The sequence below is a fragment of the Gavialis gangeticus genome, unplaced genomic scaffold (assembly GCF_001723915.1).
Source record: "Gavialis gangeticus isolate Ggan-Ray unplaced genomic scaffold, GavGan_comp1, whole genome shotgun sequence".
NCBI classification, from domain to species: domain Eukaryota; kingdom Metazoa; phylum Chordata; order Crocodylia; family Gavialidae; genus Gavialis; species Gavialis gangeticus.
Genome location: NW_017728995.1, coordinates 61265713 through 61291715, shown reverse-complemented (window position 1 = coordinate 61291715; position 26003 = coordinate 61265713). Strand labels below are relative to the sequence as shown.

Below are 26003 nucleotides of genomic sequence, written 5' to 3'. Positions count from 1 at the left end.
CACAGTACTCCAGCTGCGGTCTCACAAGTGCTGAGTACACTGGGAGAATTTGCTTGGTTTTGCTTGAGATGCACCAGTTGATGCATGCGAGTATTGTTTTCCCTGCTGGCTACAGCATTGCACCGATGGCTCGTGTTCATCCTATGGTCTGCTATTACCTAGGTCCCTTTCAGTTGTGGTGCTAGTCAGTTTGGTGCCACTGCGCCTCTCGGTATGTTTGCCGTGCTGGCTAGAGCATCACAATCACACTGCCAGCTCATGTTCATACTATGGTCTGTTATTACCCCTCACTCCTGACCTACAGTTCCCTGCATCCTGCCAGGATGTGCGGGGACTCCCCTCTCTGGGCTCCAAACCCCACACACGCCCCAGCAGCACCCTTATGGCAGGGAAACCAGGCGACTGCCTGGGACCCCACACTAAAAATAAAAATGAATTACACTGAATATTTGTATTACCAATATTGTATTAAGATATTTTCATTGCAGGTTTACGGATAGGGCAAAGTGAAATTGAAATAAAACATGTCCGACTTGCTTCTCAGTCATCACAATTAAGCCTCCGGGGCCCCACGTGCCTGTCTTGCCCAGGGCCCCAACAACCCTAAGGCCACCGCTGCACACCCACAGCCCTCCCCCTTCCACAATGGCATCTCATGATTCAGTGCCAGTCTCTTGGTTTTTAAAGAGTTCATCTCCTGATTTGCGGCCCGGTGGGGCTGGCAGTACTGTCCTTCCCCGACGGCCGCCAGCGAGCGGGCTCCTGGTCTCCAGCAGCCCGCGAGGGCGGGAGGCGCGGGGCCTGCAGCAGCAGCTCACAAACCCCGCCCCCACCTGCGGTCTCTATGGCAACCGGACGCTGCGGCGCGGCCCGTGTGGTGGGGCCGACGCGAGTGGTCGGGCCGGGGCGCCCGCGGCAGCGCTGGGGGAGACGCGCTCCGGCCTGCCCGCGGAGGACGGAGCAGGAGGAGGAGGATGGCGGCGGGAGGAGAGGCCGCTGACCGGCCGTGCGGCCTCGTGCAGGCGGGCGGCCCGGCTCCGAGCAGCAGCAGCGGGGCGCAGGCGTGGCCGGACGGCTGCAGCTACAAAGGGGAGGTCGCTTCTGCTCTGAAGGGTGGGCATGGGGAGTTTCGCTGGGCCAACGGCGAGGTGAGTGAGCGGCTTTCCCCCCGCGCGGGCGGGCGCCACCGCCTCCTGAGTGCGCCGGTCAGCGCCTCTCGGGTCGCGTGAATCTGCAAAGGTGCTTGGGAGGAAAAGCCCACAGGGGAGTCGAGGGATACGTATGTTTCGGTCTTCCCCAACGTTGGCCTGGGCAGGAGTAAGTTGTGGCACGGCACGCTTAGGCAAGAGGCTTGTGCACGCGAGAGCATGTCCACTCCCTGAGCGTGGCGATGCATCCTCTGCAAAAAGGTGCCACCGACACTGCCAGCGGCACCGGTGGGTGGTCACCCGCGCCCCCCCCCCCCCCGCCAACAGTGCCATGGCTGCCTGCAGGAATCACCGCTTGCTGCCACCACTGACAATGCCACCGCTGCCCGTGAGAGCTCACCGTGTCCCCCCAGCCCCTGGTGTTTGTGCCTCTGCTGTTCCAGAAAAGAAACGCTTGTTTCTGAGTCTCCCGTTACCAAGCACTTTGCTGGCGAAGGCTTGCAGAATGAGCCCTTCGCTGCACGGGAACCAGACCTCCAGCGTCTCCACTCTTTTTCACTTCTGTCAGCACTTGTGGTTTAAATGCTGGATGATGATTTAAGGTTTAACCACTAATTCAGTTTGAAGGCAGGATGGGAATTTAGCATGCAGGTGGTAGGCGGGCTATTGCCGGTTGTATTTACCTTAATTTGGCGGCTGAGAATGAATAAGAAAATGGGCAGAATGGAGGTGTCTGCTCTGTTCTTAGCTTCCTTTGGCTTCCTGACTGAATTTGACTTGAGGATCACACATCGGTTTTAACTTTCACATACTGTCATTTGACAGAATTGCCCCTGGCAGAATTAGAGGTAATATAAGTTGCACCAGGGTAGATGTTGTGTGGCTTTGCTTATCCTGGGGGGGCTGTCTGCTAAAGCAAATGTGCCCAACTGAACAGGCCTATGACCTGTTCTTTCATCTTCTGGCTGGTAAGCCTCTTGCTTGCACTCCCTTGGTGCTGTTCGGTCTGTCTGCTTTACATCCTGGTGTAATTTATATCAGTGCCAAAAACCCATTTAATTTACACCAGTAGTGCTCAGCCTCCTAGTCCTGTGAGCCAGATGACTGAGGCAGGGTCAGTCCATGGGTTGGATCCAGCGTGGGGTTGGCACATGGGGTCAGTACAAGGGTGAAATCTGGCACATCAGCCTGGCCGCATGTGTTGGATCTGGCTTTAGAACAACGCTGTGTGCTGGCATGTGGGTCTTTGCCATCCAGCCTGCAGAGCTCCCCAGGAGCTGGGTGATGTGGCCCCATGGGCCAGATTTGGCCAAAGGGGTGGGCGGTTGAGGACTACAGATTTACACTGTCGTAAATGTGTTACGTGTCCTGACTGTTTGTCTTGTATTTGATATGGGATGTTATGTGGAGCAACACTCATTTGATGTATACCTGATTACTCCATACTAGATTAAGATCATCCCTTAGATTGTTATATTATTATATACTTTTCTGGCAATGATTCTTTTACTAGAGAATTATGCTTTTAACACTTTTGGAAGTGTGCCTAACTTCATAGTTACTTTGTAGAAATAATATAGTTAATAAATCCTGTAACTGTAGGTGACACTGTTGGATAGAGAAAGAATACATTTGTGTGTCTTCTGCTAAAAATAAAGCAAGCCTTTTATCCTGAGATCCTCCTGAGGGAGGAGCCCATTTTCCCACCTGAAGTACCTGTTAAGTGTCTGAACTAATGCTTTGCCTGGGGAGGATCTGGACTAATTCCAGTTAATGGGCCATTTAGATGTGAGTCACAGTTTGGGACTCTCAGCCCCTGGATAAACTGACCTTTGTTTTTAACCTTATTGAACTAGACTCATCTGGTGTGTGAGAGAGATTAGCCAAATTTTTCATGCCACTGCTCCATTTTAAATTCTTCCTCCATTATATAGAACTAAGAATAAATAGTGCTTTTATAAACCCATTTAGTGAAAAATATAAAGAGAGAGGCTACAAAGAGACATGTTTTCTTATATGTGCATCTTTGTCTCTCTCATACTTTCTATTGAAAAAAAAATAAAGATGAAGCTATCTAGTCTGGGATAAGAGAGAGAATGTTTTGCACTCCTGTCTTCAGTGCTGAGGCATCATCATGGTCATGATAGTACTTGGCATGCTGAGTATTTATTATTTTGTAGAGCAGTTCTGTGTCTCCATCTGCAGGCTAGTAATATAATAAAATGAAGCAGGATTTAAGCATACAGGTAGTTAACCAGAATGAGCAGTGTGCCTGTCTACATAATGTAATTCAGGCGGACCTAACTTTCTGCTGCAGCCACTTCTCAGTTTACCTCCATTAGGCCTCCTGAAAGCAGAAGTGTATGTTGCAGCTCCATTACATTGTGTCAGTGGTGGTGGCTGCAGCTGTGACCATGTTGTGGCATTCCCTTTGGCCTACCCCCTTTCCCTTCTTGGGTCTTGTGTGTCCTTTTGCCCACCACCCCATCAGAGCTTCCCATGTGCTGTGTGTGTAGCTTAGTACCATGTTTCTGCTGGCTGGGCATTCTTGAACTCTTCCTGTTAGGGCTCTAGGGCTGAAGTTCAGGGGGAAGGGGAAAATTTACCCTGTTGGTTCCTGATCACCACCAATGAACTGAAGCCATGTGTGGGGAGCAAACCTATGCTAGGCCAGGCAGAGCTAGGGGAGCAGCTCCCACCAGAAGCCTGAAGGGCTGAATATAATATAACTAGCTAATTGCCTGTCAAGAATGATGGGGGGGAGGGGGCAGGCGGGGATGGAGTGCTGCCACCTCCCACCCTGCACTGCTGCTACCTCCTAGGAGCAAGGGAGGGAACCTTGCCTTGCCGTCTCCTCCATCCCCTTCTGCCAGCACCCTGCACTGTTGCTGCCTCCAGCGTCAATGGCCTCACCCCCTCTCCGTTCCTGCTGTGATAGCGGCGCTCCGCACTCTGATTGGTTGTTTCACTAAACAATCAGAGTGCTCCAAGAGCATTAGGGACAGACAGACAGACGGACTAAGCCCTTTATTAGATAAGAATTTATTATCTAAGAATGATATAGTCAGTTAATAACATAGTAATTAATAGTACAATTATAATGCTTGTAATAGTCATAATATATGTATATTCATTTTTTAAATGGGGTGCTTCTAATTCTGATAAGTTTTGGAGGAGTGCCTTGGGTCTAAAGATGTTGAGGACTACTGAATTGGAACATAACAGCTGCTGAGCTTTTGGAACATTTCCCTTTTGAAATGGTTTCAAATGCATGTTTGTCCACACCTTAAGATTTAGCAAGATTGTATTGTTTTAGAAAATTAATAGGTAATTATCCTATTGAAATCTAATATTCTAATGGACGCTAGGTTCGCTTAGGGGAGCCTGATGATGTTTTGAAATATGTTTAACTACCCTCAGGTAAGTCCATCAGGAATTGTAATAAGGAAACCCGCACTATCTCTTTGTTACATGTTTATGGTACCTAGGAGCCTGGGGCTCTTTTTCATGATGCCATACATGATAAGTGTTTGCAATACAAATTATAATGGAAGTGACAAGGCTGGTTAACCAGTAGACAAGGAACTAGTAATTTGTGTTTTAATCCTGGTTCTCTGCAAGTCATTTAGGTCCCTTTCCTGTATTCCTTGAACATGCTGAACTCCCAATGATTTTATTGATAGTTTTGGGCATTCAGGAATATAGTATGCCACTCTTTCGCTAGGGACAACCATTACACATAAACCAATTTAAGTGATCAGAAACTGGTTTAAACCTGTAACAGAACAGACATTCAATGCACATAAACCAGTTTCAGAATGTCCCACACTGGTTTAAGTTAAATCTGGTTAAATGTAATATTAGACTTAACTGATTTAGCTCAAACCAGTTTATGCATTGTCTGTCCCAGACCCCTTTCTTGTTTAAGTTAAACCAGACACCCCCAGCATCCTGGCATGCTCTCTGGGTGGGTGGGGCTCTTTGGTCCAGCCACAGGGCTGACCCGGCCCTCTGCTCTCTAGCTGGAGCAGACACACCAGCTGGCAGGGGCGGAGGTCTGGCCACAGTGGGGTTTAATTCCCCCCTCCCTGTCCCACTGGCAAGGACTTGAGCCATGTCTGCTGGTTGCTCCTCCCTCTGCTGTAGCAGCAGACACCATGGTCCCTGAGGCAGAGGGGGCAGGGAGGGGGGTTAGTTTTATCTAGCAATCTGTGGGGTCAGTCCATCCCATAAATGAGATAATACTTGCACACATGGAACTCGTGCTGTGTTCAGGCCATTCCTGGTTCACTGATGCCCTTCTCTGCTTTTTTTCCCTCTAAATTTTCAGGACGTTCTGAAAACAATATATAAAATTTCAGTGGGTACTACCCATGTACAGTGCATCTTTGTGGGGATTTCAAAGTTAGTGACTTCAAATCTAATTATGTATGTGTTCTGTTTACTTTCCTTCCTTCCCTCTTTCAATTCCTGTATTGGTGCTTACTTATAATTAAAAAAAAAAAATCACTTTACAACCAAAACATGCAGATTCTAATTCAGAGACCTATTGAGCACCTTAAACCACTGGGCTCTTCATCACTGCTTTTGGCTGAAATAAAACTAATATATAGTAATAAGACTGATTTTAATGAAATTGTGCATGTATGTAGATCCTGGATTGTACTGGAGAACTTTCATCACTTGAACTTTATCTCTTATATTCCAATTTTTATTAATTTTAGTAATTCACAGTATGTTTCAATGGTGCCCACTGATCAGGCAAACTCTTCTGTTGGTAACCACTGTGAATTCCTGTGGATTTAGTTTATCAGATCATGTGTTCAAACCTTATTAAACTATTACAGTTGCAATATTACTATCTCCTTCCTTTTCCCATAAATGTTCTGAATGTTATTATGGTGACTCAGCTGTAACTTCTGTCCATTACAAGATAGAATTTGACCCAGTGTAAGTCTCTCAAGACATCATTCACATCCAGCTTTTTCTATACGACTGCCTACTTAAGAAGGATTAGCTTGCATATTGTGAGGTTAATTGGACAGGTGGCCTTGGAGATATTCATTTTTTAAATATTTCTGTTTTCAGGTTTTGCCATTTATAGCTTAGAGGAAAACGGTGAGGTTTACTGAAAGTAGATTTCCTTCTCTTTGGGACATTGGATTATGTATGAAAAATGCAGTCACAGTACCCTATGGGTAAAAAAATGTATATTAATAACAGTTGCCTAATACCTATTTTCTGCCATCTAAGCTGCGTAAAGTGCTGAGTGCTGTGAGTGGTCCACCCAGGTCTTACTTGGAGCCTTTGGTGTTCTGTTCCATTGGACATAGTTGCCCAAAGTGAAGGCTGTCTAATGAGCCTGGAATGAATGAATCTGAAAACACTGACCTAGTTGTTAGGACTTTCTCTGGAAAAAGAGGCATAAAGACTTAAATGAGGCTACTGATGCTAGTTGTAACCTAACTCATTGAAGAGCTGATCTTAGTGATGGTGCAGTGGCATGGGCCTCAGTGTGGGTTGTACAAGCCTGTTAAGGCTTATGGGCACATAGATTCATAGACTGTTAGGGACTGGAAGGTACTTTGCAAGATCATTGGGTCCAGCCCCCTGGCACTAGGCAGGAAAGACAACTGGGATCAGGTGCCCCGGTGAGGTGACCGTCCAGTCTCCTCTTGAAGATTTCCAGGGTAGGTGATTGCACCTCCTCTGGAGGGTGTTTATTCCACAGTCTGGACACCCTAACTATGAAGAAGTTTTTGCTAGAGTTGAGCCTGAAGTGGTCTTCCAGGAGTTCGTGGCTATTACTCCTGGTTTTCCCCAAGGGTGCCCTGGTGAACAGTTGTTCACTGAGCCCTTGATGTATTCACTTGATGTAGCGGTAAGCTGCTACTGAGTCCCCTCTCAGCCTTTGCTTTTTTAGGCTGAAGAGACCCAAGTCCCTCAGCCTTTCCTTGTATGACTTGCCTTGCAAGTCTCTGATCGTATGGGTGGCTCTTCTTTGGACTCTCTTAAGCTTTTCCATGTCCTTGTTGAAGTGCGGAGCCCAGAACAGGATGCAGTACTCCAGCAGCCGTCTCACCAATGCTGAGTAAAACAAAAGAATCACCTTCTTGATTTTGTTTGAGATGCATGGGTTGATACATGCCAGAGTGTTATTTTTCCCTCCTGGCTACATTATCACACTGATGGTTCATGTTCATACTGTGGTCTGCTATTACCTAGGTACCTTTCAGTCATGTTGCTAGTCAGTTTGGTGCCACTGAGCCTGTAAGTATGTTGGGGATTGTTCGTCCCCAGATGGAGCACTTTACACTTCTTAATTTTGAACTTCTTCTGGTTCCGATCCACCCAACTGCTAGCCTGTTTAGGTCCACCTGTATCTGCCTATTTTCAAGCATGATCATGCTCCCTCATAACTTGGTGAGGGAGCTTTTCACCCCCACATCCAAATCATTGATAAAGATGTTGAAAAGCACTGGACCAAGCATGGACCCTTGAGGGACACCCCTGGCCACTTCTCACCAGGATGACATAGATCCATTCATTAGAACTCTTGGTCCAACCCCACAGCCAGCTTCCTACCCACCTAACTTTTGAGCAGTTAAACCCACCAAGGACGCAATCCTCCTATTTTCCTGTGAGAACATCATGGGATACCAGATCAAAGACCTTTTGGAAGTCTAGGTATACAGTGTTAGCCTCCTCTCTCTTATCCAAGTGGCAAGATACCTGGTTGTAGGAGATGAGATTGGTAAGAGAAGACCTGCCTGCTACGAAGCCATGCTGGCTGTCATTCAGAATCCTACCTTCTGCAAGCGTATCGCACGTATACTCCTTGATGAATTTTTCCAGGATTTTCCCTGGGATAGAAGTTAGGTTAACTGGCTTATAGTTGCCTGGTCCTCTCTCCTCCCCTTCTTGAACAGTCATAAATTACTGCGAGACCATTTCAGGCTGGACATAAGGAAGAATTTCTTTACTGTCTGAGCCCCCAAGGTCTGGAACAGCCTGCCATCGGAGGTGGTTCGAGCACCTACATTGAACACCTTCAAGAGCAAATTGGATGCTTATCTTGCTGGGATCCTATGACCCCAGCTGACTTCCTGCCCTTCGGGTTGGGGGCTGGACTCAATGATCTTCCGAGGTCCCTTCCAGCCCTAATGTCTATGAAATCTATGAAAACATGGATACAACATTGGCCCTCTTCCAGTCTTCAGGGACCTCTCCGGAGCACCACGAGTTTTGGAAGAGTTTTGCCAGAGGTCCCGCAATGACTTCGGCTAGTTCCTTCAGCACTCTCAGATGAAGTTCCTCTGGTCCTGCTGACTTATAAATGTCTAACTTTTCTAACTGATCATGCACCAGCTCAACATCAGCAGTAGGAAGGCAGTCATTCCCACCATGCCATTCTGAACCTTATCTAGTATGATCTTCCCATTAGTCAAGTGAAATACCGAAGGAAAGTAGTCATTCAGGAGCTCAGTTTTCTCCTGAGTGTCAGTAACAAGCTGTCCTGAGTGGTTAAGCAATAGCCCCACACTTTCATTTGTTTTCCTTCTGTTTCCTACATACTTAAAGCAGGACTTCTTATTGTCCTTGATTTCTGTTAGTAGTTTAAATTCAGTCACTGCCTTAGCCTCTCTAATCTATTCCCTACAAGCACGGGCTGTTGTTGTGTAGTCAGGGACAATCCCAAGCTTCCCTTGTTTGTATGCGTTGTTCTGCTCACTCCCCCTCTTGCCCCCTTTTTGTGCTTTGCTGGGGCACTGCATTTTGTTGCATCTGCTTGTTTAGATTTCTTGGGCTGTGTGCTCACTATTTACTGGAATATTTTCTTTTTACCACACTACTTCTGTACAACTGTTCACCTTTGGGGTTAGTGGGTCAGTCTTTTACCTCAGTGAGTGCAGGGATAGAGCTGACCAGAGAGTAAGAAATTTGTTATGCAAAAAAAAGAGAGAGGTGCTTTTAGTACTTAATTTTGTTCTGCATTGGGATCAAACAGAGACGTTTAACATTGTGTGAGCATGTATGAGAGAGAGACCCATCCCAGAACAACAAAGACCCTGGCTTGGAATATGGGACACTTAGATGCCTAATTTAACAGAATGGTGACTTGGGGCCTGGTCTTCCATGTCCCAGGTAACAACCAGCCTGTACAGGCAAAGTCCCAATTAATGGAATCAAATGGAACAGTTCCAAGAGAAACAGGAACCCACCCCAGAATGACCGATTTCTCTGGGGTGGTTAGGGCTCTTCAGAGATGAGCTTGATGCAGAGCAGGGACTTGAACCAGAATCTGTCACATCTCAGACAGGTGGTGCAGGCATTGGATATTCTGGCATGTGTCTTACTTTCTTCTTCTTTTCTACCACACTAGGCCTAAGACACCAGTTTTGAATAAGCTGGTTTCACCCCTTCAACAGAAATGTTGCAAAACAATTAGAAGTAAAAAAAAATCTCAACCTGCTTCTCATTTTCCCTTTTCCCGTGGATGCTGCAGTCAAAGGCATTTTTGTGATTGGACCTTACTTAATTATCTCTGTATGTAATGCAATTGGTTGTACAAGTCTAACAAGCGTTAGTTCTTTGATATTGGACTTTATCTGTGCTTCTCTCTGACTGTTCCACTAGTATCCACTCTCTTTGCGACGTGGTTTCAGTCAGCAGTGTTTGCTATCAGAGACATAATGTGAAACCTTCTTTGGGGACTAATTGCCTTAGAAGTGGTGCACTCCTAAATTCTGTGGTGCACTCCTAAATTACAGCACTGCCTAGGCAAGAATAGTTTAAGCTGGTTATGTTTGTGTTTGTCCTGAAGTCCATTTAACTTCTGAGAGTCCTGACAAAAGTCTGTATATACTGATGATTGTGGCTTACTGTGTTTCAGCAATGCAGAACTCTGTTGTAGCAAATGGGTATCAATTGATCATTTCATGAAGGGTTATGATTTTTTATCTCTGACAATTGGCAGGATTCGGACTGGTGTCCTAGAACTGAAGGGATCCATGTCTTAAGCCAGGGGTAGGCAATGTTTTTTTGCCTGAGTGCCAAAACGCACCATGATGCCTACCTTGGAAGGTGCCGGAGTGCCGGCATGGCAGAAAAACAACATGAGGGCAAGGGGTACATGGCAGGATGCCCTGCTTGTGCCCCCTAGCCCTGCTGCCCCTGTCCCCCAGCCCTGGCTCTGTGGCTGTCAGCAGCTACCCTGGCTCTGGGTAGCTGCTGGAGCCCAGGCTGCTCCCAGCAGGGTTTGCAGCATCACAGCTGCCTGCTAGGAACAGCCCGGGCTTCCGGCTGGCAGAAGCTACCCAGAGCTGGGGCCAGCTGCAGCCAGGAGGCTCCAAACAGCTGTGCCGGGCTCTGGGCTCCGGCATCAGCTTTGTACCGGGGCACGCACCCACGCGTCGGAGCAGGCGGTGGGGGAGGGTCCTGAGGCAGTGCAGCTCCCGTCTCTCCCCTGCTCCTGGCACAGAGGTGATAGCAGGGTTCTGGAGCCCGGCGCCACTGTTTGTAGCCAGCCTGGGCTCTGGGCAGCTGCAGCAAGCAGCGGGCAGGCTGTAAACAGCTGCACCAGGCTCCACAGCTCTGGCATCAGCTCCGTGCTGGTGGCAACTGTGTGCGCATCTTGGGGCGGACAGCAGGGCAATGCAACCCGCCCCGAAGTACCTGTTTTTCCTGTCCGGGCTTCCGTTGCAGAGCCTGCTGGCAGCAGGCAGCTTCTGGGGGCAGACAGCAATCTCCATCACCCTGCTTGCTACCTGGTTGACTGGAAGCAAATTTCTACATGTGCCTTACTGTGCAGTAACTACTCGGCAGTTAAGTTGCTACTTGCATTTTGAAGGTAGCAAATTAACTGCCGAGTAGAGCAAATTATTGTGCAGTAAGGGTTTGCATGTGTAGATGTGATGCTTACTACACAGTAATTTGCTCTACTGTACAGTAGTGCCCACTGACTATGTGTTTCTTAGGGTCAAGCATCTGAATGAAGAACTAACTCATAACTTCTGTAAATGGTTTTTTCTTCATATTTGGGTGAGAGAGGGTGTGATAAAGACGCTATTGACTTAGCTTTTCTGGCCTGGGTCCAGGGCTGTGTGTGAACTAATGAGCGCTGAAATTACTGTAGGCCATGTTCTGCATTGGTCCATGATCCAAGGTGCCCAAATGTAGGACAGTTTAACCTTACCTTTTCGGCTGTTGGTAGTTACAGGACCTTCGACATGTCAGTGGAGGGATAATAGGCAAAATATTGGCCCTATGGAAACTGATAGGAATTTTGTCATTGAAGTCAATGGAGTCATGATTTTGCACAGTTTTCTTCATCTGTGCAGTGGTTTAGTAATCTAAACAGGAATTTCTTGCTTAGATATCTTTACTAGTATTGTTCTTAGGAACAATTAAGAGCCATTTCCTGGTGTATTTGGTGCATCAGCTGTACCATAATACGCTGTTGTTTTTCCCTCTCCCTACTTTGTGTGCTATAGAGATATGTGGGACAGTTTTACAAGGACCATCGCCATGGCAAAGGGATTTACTTCTGGCCTGATGGTTCCAAATTTATTGGAGCATTTTATCTTAGTCATAAAGAAGGTTGTGGGACCATGGAATTCAAGGATGGAAGAAAATATCAGGTAACTAAAAAAATCTAATACGTTCTAATAATCAGTAGTATTTACAGAATGTGAATTTGTGCTGCTATTCTGGTCATGGTGGAAACTAAGTGTAAGTGTGAGAGTTGATATGATTCTGAAGTAGTTGCTTTAAGCTTTTGAAAGAATTATTTGAAGAATTATTTCTTGCCCTTTGTAGAATTAATCAAATACTGGATTTGAGCATGCACTGAGTCCAAGGCCTCAAAATCGACTTGCCCAGGGTGTTACTTTAAACTCTGAATTGTGAGTGAGTGAGTGAGTGGTCTGTCTGGCTACAGGGAAAAAAAAGAGTTACTGGTTAGACTAACCTGCAAAGACTGAATCAATTGAGACTTTTTGAATGTCTGTCCCTAGCCGAAGAGTTGTGATCAAATACATCTCTAGTGGGGGAGGGTGGATTGAAGAAGAGCATAAATTAATCTTTGAGCTAAGATCCCATCTTCAATCACTTAGCAACTTTAGTGTAAAGTTTTTCTTAGTGAAATAATAGCCTTAAGAAAGATGTAATGTCTTCACAGAGCTAAAGTGTTGCTGTATGGAAAACCTTTTGTCTTAAGTCTCTAATATTTATGTCTACCACATTCACAGTGGTTGTTCAAGGAGTCTAATTAGCTGGTCAACAATCTTAAGGGACATATTAGCTACTGGGAGCCTGGAATTTGAAAGAGAAAAACACTGTGCTTAAAACAACAGTGGAGGCGGCACCATTCTAAGATGCCTAAACAATGCAATTGCATATTTTGCACCATTTTAAGACTTGCTCAACATTGCTATTAGAATGAGGGTGTAAACAAACATTGTCTTGGTTGCAGGATCAGTTATGCTGGGATGTAGTTGACCCACTTAATTGGCATTTACAGATGTTGCCCTTGTTCCATCCAAGCTGGCCGAAACTAAGTGCCCCTTGCTTTTAGGTGCAGCAGAGTCCAGTCTTGTGTGCTGAGCTGCTGAGGGGAAGCCATTCATGGTCTCAAGCTGCAGCTGCTCAGGCAGAAACTGCACAGCCTTCAGCAGTGACTGCCCAAGTGCATTCAGAAGGACAGCAGGTCCACAGCCTGCACCCTGCCCATAGCAGCCTAAAGGCAGTTGCACGCCTATGCCAGTGCCTCTGCTGCACATGAGTAGATGAGCAGACCCATGGCATATTCGCCATCCCACTGGCTGGAGCAGACTCCATGGTAGATACCAGCAGGTGAGCTGTAGGGTGCAACTTGCCACTGTCTCCTTTCTCCTTTATGGTAGTATCTTGGTATCCCATACTTCCCTGGGTGCAGCAGCTGGGGCTGGGGCTAGGGAAGGGGCAGCAGTACTACATCCTGACCTGGTGTTGTGATAGGTGACCCTGCCTTTTTTTCAGTCCAGACGCACCTGCCAGGTGGTGCTCACTGCCCTCAATCCAGCGTGGGCTCTGTTGTTTCTCACCCAGCATTCAGGTCAGTCTCCCCTGCAAGCACCAAGCCAGACTCTTTTTCTTTTCCCCTTTTTTAATCTCTTTACTTTAAAAAGAAAGAAGAAATCCAAACATGTTTTGAGTTGAAACAACTCCTCATGGGGTTTCCTACTCCACACTTCAGATGTGTTCTCCAGGAATTTCTCTGCAGGGGAATGAATGTCTGTGGTGCTCAGTAAGCAGAGAGATGTCCTCCCCGATATGGCATCACAAACTGTAACTAGCAACGGTCGCAGAACAATTTTTGGCCAGTTGAAGTGGGACAAGGGACTACAACATCTGTTTGCTCGTAATATGTGCTGCCATAAAAATGTTTGTGCACCCTTAGAAAGCTTATTTTCCTAGCATTTGTATTTCTTTCAAACTTTTTTTAGCTTTTCCAGGGTCAGGCTGCCTCTGAACTGAATCTACGTAGCACCTACTACAAATTATGCCTGAAATATACTTAATAAATATAGAAATTCACTAACATTATATTTTGACTTCATCTTGTTCTATTAAAACATTTTAAGTCTTTGCTTAGGTTTGGTGAGAGTTAGAGAAGAGGAGATGAGCCAAGGGATCAGATAAGGATGCTTAGTTTTGCCACGTTTTAAACAGAAAGCAGACTTAAACTGTGCAATGTGATTGATCTCTCTTCTTTAAATTCTGGCAAACCTGCTTCTCCCCAAAGGGTCTGTACAAGGCTGATGAGCGATTTGGACCAGGAGTAGAGACTTATCCAGATGACTGTCAAGATGTTGGCTTGTGGCTCAAGAATCACATACTTAAACTGTGCACTGAAGTAGCTGGCTATTTTTCTGTCCAAGCTTACCCAGAATACTGCGATTATTTTGATGCTGATTCCCAGAGGGAGTACCTTAATGATGAGGAAATTCCACATACAGCTGTGAATGAGGAGAAGGACCCATTTTACTATAGCCACAAATGTCTCCTTTTAGATGACAGTTACACGTTGCCTGAAAAGATATACGTCTACTCGACTGACATGGATCACCTTCCTTTGACTCGCACCTTCCATAAAGAGTTTGATTCCCAGGTTTTTCAGAATAATAAACAGATATATGATGAAGACCCCTGGCTTATTACAAATATAACCCCGTTAATGATCAGAATGCAGAGGCACATCTACAAATATAGGTAGCTATTGATTTTTTTTTTTTTTTTTTTTTTTTCCTGAGAGTGGATTTTTTTGTTGTTGTTTTCTTAGGTGATTTCAACGGCTGTTTCTACCACAAGTTGCAGTACAAAAGTTTCACTCTAGGGACTTTTATATTGTCCCAGGGTAACTTTAAAAATTCATTAAATAAGTTGCAAGTGAGTTTTTGTGAAACAAATGGTCTATTCCATTTGTACTTCTTTAGCCTAAAGGAAGCCTTCTTAACTACCATTTGTGGTTTATTGAATGTGTGTGTGTCAGCTCAGATCCGGAGTGTTCCTATGAACACATTATCACTGCGTGTGTGTCAGAATGCCTGTAATCAAGTCGGGGGTTCCACTGAGCAAGTGGTTGTGCACAACCATGATGGGAGACATCCTGTGTCCTCAGAGTTTAATGGGTAGAAAGAGATGAGGGTAAAGATTAGAGGAGGGGCAGAGTGCCAGATTTTTAAAATTACTGAAAATATGGCCTATAGCGTATTTCAGAGGGGTGCACAGACGCACAACAGGTTATTCCAAAGCCTGATATATCCACTTCCAGGCCATGCAGAAACATGCTCCAGTGTCAATAGCTGTTTTGTCCACATTCAGCTGGCCTTCATTTTGTATGCAAACATGTACTCATTTATGCAAGAAAATACTGTTGACACGTACAAATGTGTTTACAGGAATACTGTCTGTTGCAGCCTCAAGCATAACAGCACAATTTGGACATTTTAGTTCATATTGGCACGAGTGCCGTATGTTTTTTGGTTGTTATTATTATTATTATTATTATTATTTTTTGATTTTCAAAGAGCAGCATAGAAGCCTACTGAAGCTTGGGCAGTTTGAGATCCACTGTATTTTCTTGCATACAACACACCCCCGAGTAACATGTGCACCTTGCTTTTGGAAGGCAGACTGTAGGCAAAAAAGATTTTTCCTAAGTCACAGTTGACTGTGACCTAGAGTCAATCTTCCTGGAAAAACTGTGTCCAGGACGTGTGGGAAGAGACAATTTGGATGAGGCAATAGGTAGCAGGAACTGCCTGGTGCCAGCTGGCTCAACTTAGGTGGAGAGATCACCGTGAATACCTCTGGGACACACTCTGTTTCCTGGAGGACTTTCTCCTAGGGCTGTGCAAAACTTCGGTCCCTGATTATATTCGGCAGAGATTCGGCCTGATTCTGTGGCTGAATCTTTGAATCTGAATCAAATTGGGAGACCCTTTAATCTCTTCGAATCGAATCGGAACCCTCTGAATAGCTTCAGAGAGTTCGGAAAGATTTGATGATTCAGCCATAGACACAGCTTTAAATGTTTTTTCTACATACCTCAAGGTACTAGGTACTAGGCTGAGATGGTGGGGTGGATGCAGCATCCCACAGGAGTGTGGGGGGCTCCCCAGTGTGCTCGGCAGCAGACCTGGAGTCCACCGGGGGAGTGAACTGGGAGGCCCCTCCGCACCCCCTCATCTTGGTGACTGGTGTCTCCTGGGTCTGGGGGGGGCACCTGGGGTCCCCCCGTGGCCAATCGCTGAGGTGGGGGGGGGGGCCCCTGTGCATTCGGTGGTGGACCCAGAAGTGGACCAGATGTACTTCCGGTCCACTTCCAGATTCACTGCCGAGCATGCAGGGGGTCTCCCCACGCTCCTGTGGGACACTCCATCTGCCTTGGCATCGCAACATTTATAAGCCACACCTGATACTATGTAGAAAAAACATTTTAAGTTGTGTCTTCAGCTGAATCGCTGATTCTCTGAACCAGCATCAAATCTTCAGATTCAGCTGAATCAAATTGGGGACAGTGATCCAAATCAACAGATGGAATCTCTGTCCCTGATTCAGGCTGAATTCAAATCCAAATCGAATACGGCCCATTTCACACACCCCTACTTACTCTGCGTCACGCAAGGTTAAGCCCCAGACCCTTGCAAGGGCAGAAACAAGACTTTACTTTAGTTCTTTATGTAAGTTCCTGTAAATAAAGTATTGTTTCCACATTCTGAGTCTCATTTAGGTACTAGCAGCAGCTCACTTGCTGGTTCAGGTTGCCGTGCTCTGTCAATAGCTGTGGCTGTGAGAGGATTAACACAGATCTCCACCCCTTCAGTTTGCTGAGGCAGGCAAGTGCATGGCCTGCACCGTCTCCAGGCATGTTCCGTTTCCAGCAGAGGAAACACCTTTCCTTCTTAAGACCCCCTCCCCCCAATTTTTGGAGGCTGATTTTTGAGTAAAAGTTGCGTGATGTATGCAAGAAAACATGGTAATTTTTGCAGCTATTGAGGCTTAATATTTTAACCATTTCTTTTATGAATGTTTTTTCTTTTTTTCTTTCAAGGCATTGTCAGGCAGAGATCAGCTGGGATATTAACTTCATTCTGAATGGAATTCGAGATCCCTTTGGACCTAAGGGCCCCAAAGAACTTGCTTCAGAGCAGCTGATTGAAAAGGCAGCAGCAGGAGACTTTGAGAGAGTTTATGCAATTCTCAGGGATGACCTTGCTCACCCAGATGTAGCTGATAAGCGTGGGTACACTGCACTTGCTGCCGCTGCTGTAAGATTCTGAATAGGACTCTTCACTGTATGAATGACGACATGCAGATGAGGGGAAATGCCTGCCATGAGGCCTGTTACGTTCTTTACAACAGTGGATTCTTCTCTGTACGCATTGTTAGGTGGTGTAAGTTATTTAAGTAAAATCTTTTCACGCAGGCATGTGCTTTGCACATGTAGAGCTCACTGTTGTAAAGAAGTTGAAACACCATAGTAACTGCTCCAGTTTGAGAATGCAGATTTAGGCATTGATATAAGTGGGTGAAACTCTTCAATTTTGGTGCTTTACAGTGAAATATTTCTGCATATAAAATATTTCTGCCTTGTTTTAAAAGTTTTATTGGTTTTGCCTGCCTTCCAGTCACCTATAGAAAATCACTTAAACTAGTGAAAAAAAACCTGTCAGATCAGTAGGAATGCTGTTAAGTTAGAAAGCAAAATTGCAGTCAAGTCAGCTGCAGCATTTTGAGTCTGTTTTGAGGCTTTTTCTAACTTTAACCACATGTGTGGTTTCAGTTCCATTCTACCAGGAAAACTATAATGATATAGATGATATCAGGCATTGTATCATATTGGGTCATATCTCATAAGAAAATAACCCAAGCACTTCCATCTACAGGTAAATCACCACAATGACATCATCAATCTTCTTCTCAATAGTGGAGCTGATGTGAACAAATGCAATGATGAAGGATTATCAGCTTTATCAATGTGTTTTATTCTGTATTACCCAGTGGAATCATTTAAGACTAATATTGCTGAAAGGAACATAAATAAATATAAGGTGAGTTTATTATTAATCTAAAGTAGTAAAATCAGAATTTCTCACTCAAACATGTCACAGGTCTGCTTTTAAAAATTAATTTACTGTGAATAATCTAGTAGTAGAATAAGGTCAATATTTTACATTTCTTGACTCAGCAATAGGAGAGTATGTTTAACACTATTGAAAACTCTTATTTCAGTGTGGTAACACTCTCAAGATCCATGTTTGGGAATAGGCTGGAAATCATGGGGGGTCTCTCTAATGCTTTTAAGGGAGTCTAGGAACTCAGGTGCAGAGATCCCAGTGAAATTCCCTGGCTTACTAATGATGGAGAGCAAGCAAATACTATATGCTAAACAGAGTTTATAAGGATTTGAAATTAAGATGGAGTAAAATAATGTACCATAACTCTATCATAATATAACTAGTTTCATTATTTTTGTATGGCTGTCCATTAATTGTTACATCCTAATGTTCGCATATGATGATTTACTTTATTGAAGATAAGACTTTTCCATTTTTATTGCTTCAGGTTTGTGATTTTTATTTTTTGTTTTAATTGTTAAATAGGAAGCACAGTCAGTATCTTCAGAAGCTGCTGCTACACTGGCAAGAGTATGGGAACATTCTACAAAACAGAAATGTTTAATAGACACCATTCGTGAGTCAGGCCTAATATCTCCAGTGTCCAGGGAAAGGGTGGAGTTTGCTGTTAATGATGAGATAAGAACATTAGATGGAACTGATTATGCGAGCTTAGAAAAGAGGACCAACTGCAGCATAGAAACAACCTTTGACTCAAGCCGTAGCGTTCTCAACTATGGAATTGAGGTTACTCCAGAGACCCTGCAGCACAGTGCAAAAGCTTTCAGCCACAGTTTGCTAAAAACAGCCTCCTATTCCTGTAGACTCGGTGGAGATGAAGGCACAATGAGAAAAATGGCATTATCTATATCAGAGTAAGTCCTACTCAAAAAAGCCATCTACTTTGGTCTGACAAGCTTATGTAATGCCTGGTGGGCCCTGTTGCCTAGGCAGAGCAACACCCAGTGTCTCTCATGTTCATGGGTGGAGTAGCTTTCAAGGAGACAGAAATTGGCAGGATTTCTATTGAGCAGAGGAGAGCAAATTGAACAATGCCACATAGACGTTTTCAGTGAAGTGCCTCCTTGAGGGAAAAGAATGAGATTACTCAGTTTATTTCTTCTCAGTTGCATTTGATCTTCATTTAATGAGGTTGCATGTTGGCTACTGATAGTACAGGTAATCTGCTGCAGCATAGATTGAAGTGCAGTAAGCGACGGTCTCGCCCACATAGAAGCTGAGGAATCCTGTGCTGGTTGTGGTGAATGGCCTCAGGGGGCCTTATCTTGCCATTGTTCCACATGTAGAATTATCAGTTAAGATCCTGAAAGTTTTATCATGACTGATGGTAGAACATCTAACACGAGGTTATTTTCAGAGCAGGGTCTTAGCTGTATCACTACTCTTGATACCATTAGTTTACTTTTCTAGTGCATCCTAGATCATGCATGTGTTTTTAGGGTGGACAGGTGGGTGTATGCAAACTGTTTGTTGGAACATGAATGTACGTAGGATTACAGGGCATATGGGTAGAAATTTAGTCATTTTCATACTTTTAGAATATCCATATAACTCTCTTGAATGTCAGTATGAGCTGTAGTATTCCAAGGATAAGTTGTATTCCAGGTATAGGAGTAGCTGAGCTAGTGGGCTTCAGGAAGTCTCCAGAGCAGTTGGCACTGGTTCTTTTTCTTGCTATTGTTTAAAGAAAATATGGAGAAATGGTAACATCTCCAACTGAAAGTCTCCATTGCGTTGGGATGGATAAATGGAACATGCTTAATCAAACAGAATTCCATGGCCCCAGGCAGGGATCTTCCATATTTGTAGCCTCTGGGTTCTGAACACAGGAGCAGTTTTTTTGGTAGTCAGATTTGCTGAAAGGGATTGAAGTAAGAAGGGCCATGACCCCACCACTCCTGCATTTCATAACATTGCTGTCTTTGTAGCTCATGTATTGTCCAGCTGGAGTGATATAGCAGACATGCTTCATTTTTGCCCAAGTATGATCTTTCGTATCTGAATCTTGGAGGCCAGTGTTGGAAAATATGGCCCTGAATATGTTTTGGATTTTTTGTTTTGCTTGTTTGTTGTACGAACTAATAATAGAGTGTTCTGAGATTTACCATAATGACTCTAGACACCAAAGACGATGGGAGACCATCAAACTGCTGCTTCGCAGAGGTGCAGATCCCAACACTTGCCGTGTCCCGTTACCAGTTCTCTTCTTTGCTATTAAAGCTGCAGATGTAAATACAGTGAAACTACTCTTAGAAATGGGAGCACGGACTGACGTACAACTTCCCTCTAAGGTAACACAGCAATTTTAGTGGATACTGATTATGAGTAACTTCAGACTCTTACATTTAGTTGCTGTCAGAGATACAACTTTAACAGCTCTGTGTAAAGTTTAATACATTTAATGAAATTCTAATTGTCAGGTTCAACTTTGGATTTCTGAAAGAGTCATTTAAAGAAACTATTGTATTAACCATGTAGCTTAAAATAAATATTTAGTAAATTTAGGTTTTACTTTTTGACGGTGTTTATTTTTGATACCAGCAAGAGAATATTTAAAAAGTTGAGTTTATTTACTATATACATATGTAAGTACTTTTGGCATTTCTCTAAAGGGGGGAAACAAAGATAGAGTGGTCAGTGTAACTTCCTTCTGTAGTCCCCCTAAAGAGTGTTAGACTGCTGCTTTTGGTCTTCATGCCAGTGTCTGATCCTAGTGGGAATTCCACAGACCAGTTTCTGTACTGTCAGCTTAAGGAAGGAGCATCTCATGCCAGCTTATTGTATTCTAACTTCTTATTCCCTTCTGGCCATAGTGCCCGAAGGAATTCCTCAAGCTTTTTGGTTTACTAGAGTCTATCGTGATGTCATTAAATGTCTTCTCAAATGCACATTTCACTATGAAGTATCTTTTTTTTTTTTGTAGTCTCCTAGTGCTTTGTTTGCCACAAGTTGTTTTTTGAAATATGTTTATTTTGGAGTCTATGAATAATAATACCTAGATCTCTTAGAGCGCTGTTCGTCAGTAGACGTCAGAGTATTTGACAAAGAAATCAGTATTATTGTTGCCAGTGATGGTGCCTGCACCGCTCTGTGGCTCCTACTAAAAGTTTTGGGCACCTTCCTGCCCTGGCTCCAGTGAAAGTTGTCTTTCCTTTATTCCAATTGCACCCTTACAGAACAGTAGCCTGGCAGATTGTCCCAGGACTCAGCTATGAAACTTACTGGCAGATGGTACACACGAAGGCTGTCCTGGTTTTTGCTGGCACTTTTTCTGGAGGTCCCATACAGGACGTGTCTGAAAAGTCCAAAGTCTTTAATGATCCAGGAGTCCCCTGTGGTTCAGTGGTAGACTCCTGGTCTACCACACAGGAGACTTCGGTTTGATTCCCAGACACTTATACAACTACAGCCATGGAGGCAACAAACATCTGCACCCAGTCTGGTCTTTGGATTCTGTCTCAGTGACTTAAAGGGAGGATGAAAGGTCTGGGCGGCTGCTGCTCCTCCAAAAATTCCTGCCCAGGCATATACATCAAAGGTCTGGGTGGCCCTCATGCATACACCAATCTAGGAAGATTGATGGTTGCCGCCACCACCACCACTGCTTTAATGATCCGGAGTAATTTCCTCAATGGATTAGCAGCCGGGTGTTGTGGCTGGTGCCTCACACCATGCTAGGGTTACTTACCAGGTTTCCAAAATATTTTCCCAAAGCAACATAACTTACCCATAGGCTTGCTTATGAAGCAGGTGCCAGGATTAGGCCCGCTACCTTTTGTCTCATAAATGGGCTCAAAACAATGATACAAGAGTAATGATGTTTTGTAATGCATTCTTTTTGAGCTGGGGTGTGTCTGTGCAACCATTTCTTACACCAGTTAGATTTTTCATTTTGGAGGATATTAAGGTGAACCTACCCTAAAATCATGGCAGAAGCATTGATTTGAAGTGGTACTTTAACAGAGCACAAATATAATCCTTTAACTCTGTTTTTGTTTCTAGGCTAGTATAGATGGGGCCTAGGAAGAACATACAGTACCTAAATTTTAGATGCTACTTGTGGTGGCTAAGAGTCTTATTGCTGCATTTATTTTTCAGCTAGGAGGTTTAAGTCCTCTTCATATTGCTGTAGCAATTCCTGGAGAAGAAGGGGTCAAGATAACAGAATTCATCCTTCACTCAGCTGTAGATCCTGATACAAGGGCAGAAGATAAAGATGATGTGTATGAACAAGACAGGGTGAGTTGCCTCATTGGCTCAGTCTCCCCCAGCTGTTGAAGTGCAGACTGTATGGAGTTGACTCCCTGCCTGATGGATGCAGAATGAAAGCTCTGCACCCTGTGGGAATAATTGTACTTCTTTTTAACCATTTGAAGATTTATTGATGTATAATAGTGGGTTAAAACAACATGTATGTGGCTTTGATGCACTAGAATACTTATGCAGATGCATCATGAGTGTTAGGCACAGGCTAGAAATCTGAAGTTTGACTTTGGTAGTGTGCATATAATCACTGTCTCTTGGAGGCCTTCTAGATGTTCAAGTAAAGATGTGTGTCTGACGTGTGAGCCATACAATCACATCTCTTGTCATGCCACACGTACACAACAGAAGGTGTGATTGTGGGATCCAGCACCAGATCCTTTCACACCTTATTGCCATGAGGCACTGTCAGGACCTAAAGTTCGTAGGTGCAAGACTCTAGGTCGTGGCAGGTGTAAGGCACTACTGAGACAGAGTTTCACCAGCTGTGGGACACTTGGTCCTAGAAGCCATGGGGCGCTGCCAGGATGGAGAGTCTTGTCAGCTGCAAAACTTCTTCCTGGCAGCTGTGGGGTGGTGCTGGGGCTGAGAGTTCCCTTGGCTGCATGATTCCCAGCCCTGGCTGCATGTTGTGCACCCCTGCATCTGGGAGCCTTGTCAGCTGATGGGGCTCCCAGCTATGGTGGGCAACCCTGCTATATGTGCAAATTAAAGCTTGATAGAAACCAGCTATAAAGTTAGTACATTTTCAAGCTCTAACTTTATAGCTGGATGGACTCAGTCTAAGTGAATTGCATAATTAACCAGTTAATTGCATAATACATGTAAGGCGTACGGGGGGCCTTGGAAACAGATAACTTTGTGGACTGGACCTGCTTGTTCTACCACCATGGAGGCAGCCTCAAGTTGATTTCTCTGGGTTTGAATCCAGACTCCCTCTGCTGGATCGCTGGGGCAATGCCTCCAGAGTAGAAGCATTTAAAAGAGTTATTTAAAAAGTTTGTCTGAGGTTGGTTCTTCTTTTTATTTCTTTAATACTTTTGCCAATATAAAACTGTTTTAATGTTAATGCAGTCATGCTAAGAAAGAGTCCTTTTCCTGGCATGATATGTTCAATTCAAGGAACAGCTGTATAGTTTGAGGGTACAAATCAATGTGCATACACTAGGAGGATTTGCTGGTATAGCTGTGCTGGAAGAACTTTTCACCATAAACTAGGTGTAAGGTGCATGACTCTGCACAGCAGAAAACTTTAGCCTGTCAGGGTTTTTTCTCTCAAATTGCTGGCAATTTGAAAGTAGTTTAAGTTCCTGTCAGTGAGAAGACACTGACCTTTGTTTTAAGTCATCTGTAGTGTCTGATGTGCTGAATCTCCATTCTGTTTGACTCCTTCAGAACTGGTGCCTCCCCCACCATTTCAGCAGGACAGCAGATGAACCTGCTCCTGCTGCTGGGATGTATTTGTCCAAGCAGTTTACCAGCCCATGTTGTATCAGACATAAAAATGGGCCATCTAAATGGCCAGGAGCTTCAGGGGGGAGCCTTTTCTTTCTTCCCTGTTCAAAGACAAGTGCAAAGTCCTGCACTTGGGACAAAATGATTGCACTTATACACCCAGACTGGGGAGTGACTAGCTAGGCTGCAGTACTGCGTAGAAGGACCTGGAGGGTATTGTGGATCATTAGCTGAATGAGCCAGCTGTGTGCTCTTGTTGCCAAAAAAGCCAACAACTTCCTGGGTTGTATTAACAGGAGCGTCACTTGCAAATCAAGAGAAGTGATTCTTCTGCCCTGTTCAGCACTAGTGAGGCATCTTCCTTCAGTCTGCTGGCAGTGCTCCTGCTAATGCAGCCTGATATGCTGTTGGCTTTTTTCACAAGAAGGACACACACATTTTCTGGACCATGATGGCTACAATATCACTCCAACACTAAAATAAAAAGGAGCATGTTTTAAAGATTTTTTTTCTGTCCTGTCTGCTACTGAATTTATATTGAAAATGGACTTATTCACCTGTTGCCCCATTATGTGAAGCATGATGCCAAAATCAAGCAAGGAAGTTTTACCTACTTACCTGCCTGGATTGTTGGCAGTCTTGAGTGAGCAGGTATGTTATGTCCTTTTCCCATTATCTATGTGTAAAAGAGCCAAGATTTAGAAGAAAAATAAAATCATGTACTTAAAGACTCTTGTTCTTCCCCATCCAGCATGCTTACCACCATGCTTCTGACAAGTTAAGGGGATACAGTGTCTATGGAATTTACAATATGATCTTATATTGATATAATCTTGAGAGCTGGGATGAAAAGAGTGAATTTGTAACTGTGCTGCCTAGATGACTCTTATGGATTTTCATGCATAAGAAACTAAATCAGTTTCCTTGCATTTGATTTTTTATTTCTCAAAATGGAAGATATCCATCAGTCTGAAAATCGCCTCAGTAAGTATCCAGGTTTATGGACCTTACAGTGAAAGGTGTTTTCCGGATGCAGTTCTATTGCAGTCCAGCAGATGGAGTCTGAATCCAAAGAAGGAAATGAGGATGGTGCGGGAAGCTTTAAATTGAGTTTTAGAAAACTCCATAATGGTGGATTGAGTGTGTCTCACCATTAATAATGTCCACACGTGCAGGTTTCTGGACAGGCACATTTTGTTACTTTGTTTCTAAGATGTATTGAAAGCATGTACCTATGTTTTGTTTGACTTGTTCCAATCCAGGGTAAAAGCACTGAATCATCTGTTGGTCTTGCCATGAAACTTAATAATGAAACTGGACCACCTACTGAGTACTATTCTTATTCTGGCCTTGTCCCAGAGGAAGGTGGGAGGACTCCATTGCATATTGTCTGTGAGAGAGAGGATAACCGTGAGGTAGGAACACAATGAGCCATAAGAATTTCCCACCTTCCTTTGTGTATGTATGTGCACGTGTTGTGGTCCCTACCCCCATGCAATAGATAGTATACTCACACCTCAAATAATTTACCTTGCTTATCTTGTGAAGGATTTTATGCCTCCAATAGGTGCTTCTTTCATGTGACTTTTATGGAAAGAATAATGCACTGATCGTTTTATGGGAAAAGGTGTGATCTTTAGTTTGTGACCATTCTGCTCTTCTGTGCAGTGGCGATTTTAGCTACCTGTGCAGCTGCACTGATGTGAACCCCTGGGCCTGGGGGGCAGTGCATCCTTCTTTGGCCGCTGCTCCTACTGTGCTGGCCGGGGACGGAGCCCATACCTGCTGGGCAGGGCACAGGTCAGTGGGGGCCCCAGGCCATGGGCGGGGTGGAGCCTAGAGCTCCAATGAATCTTAATCTGCCCCTGCCTGTGGGCAGATGACTTTTGGCTTCTGTGACTCTTGGGCCCATGCCTCAAGAAGAGTTCTGTACAAGGCATTGTTTCTGTTACATTTAGAGTGCGCCTCTTCCATTCACTTAGCAGATGTTTCTGTATCTAGGAGGTTGATGAAGTGAAGTTCATAGGCCCATCTCTGAAAAGTGGTTTGTAAATTCAAACAAGCACCAAACCTTGCTAACCTCATCACCAGAAGCCAGCTTTCTACAGCCCAAAACACAAAACCTGCCAACATATCTCCAGTACCCGCACAAACTGCACACCAGAATCTATCAAAAGTAAGAATACCCAACTACCTGTGGGGGCACATTTCTCACAAAATAACCACTCTGTCTCCAGTCTCTCAGGCCTGATCCTCAAAGGGAATTTTCAAACCACTTTTCACACATGGGCCTATGAACTTCACTTCATCAACCTCCTAGATACAGAAACTCACAAACTCGATATAGAAATTGGATTTATGACACACTACAGCCTGCCAGACATCTAACTCCCCAAGCACCTCTCCACTTCTACCTGCTACATCCCCCTTTCTGGCTACCCCAGCCTGTCTCTCT

The 26003-nt window shown here is 44.5% G+C and overlaps 1 protein-coding gene across 2 annotated transcripts in view; it reads left to right on the top strand.

Annotated features, from left to right (window-relative positions):
- The first annotated feature begins 974 nt into the window (after positions 1-974).
- ANKMY1 (ankyrin repeat and MYND domain containing 1) overlaps positions 975-26003 on the top strand; it is a 79245-nt gene continuing 54216 nt past the window's right edge. The window contains exons 1-9 of one of the 2 annotated variants that reach the window (XM_019503688.1): positions 975-1148; positions 11642-11788; positions 13933-14399; positions 16744-16960; positions 17579-17743; positions 18296-18684; positions 19950-20121; positions 21929-22069; positions 24811-24963. In XM_019503688.1, coding sequence (XP_019359233.1) covers positions 975-1148; positions 11642-11788; positions 13933-14399; positions 16744-16960; positions 17579-17743; positions 18296-18684; positions 19950-20121; positions 21929-22069; positions 24811-24963 — 2025 coding nt within the window. The remainder of the gene's footprint in view (positions 1149-11641; positions 11789-13932; positions 14400-16743; positions 16961-17578; positions 17744-18295; positions 18685-19949; positions 20122-21928; positions 22070-24810; positions 24964-26003) is intronic. The other variant, XM_019503689.1, reaches the window with a different exon arrangement.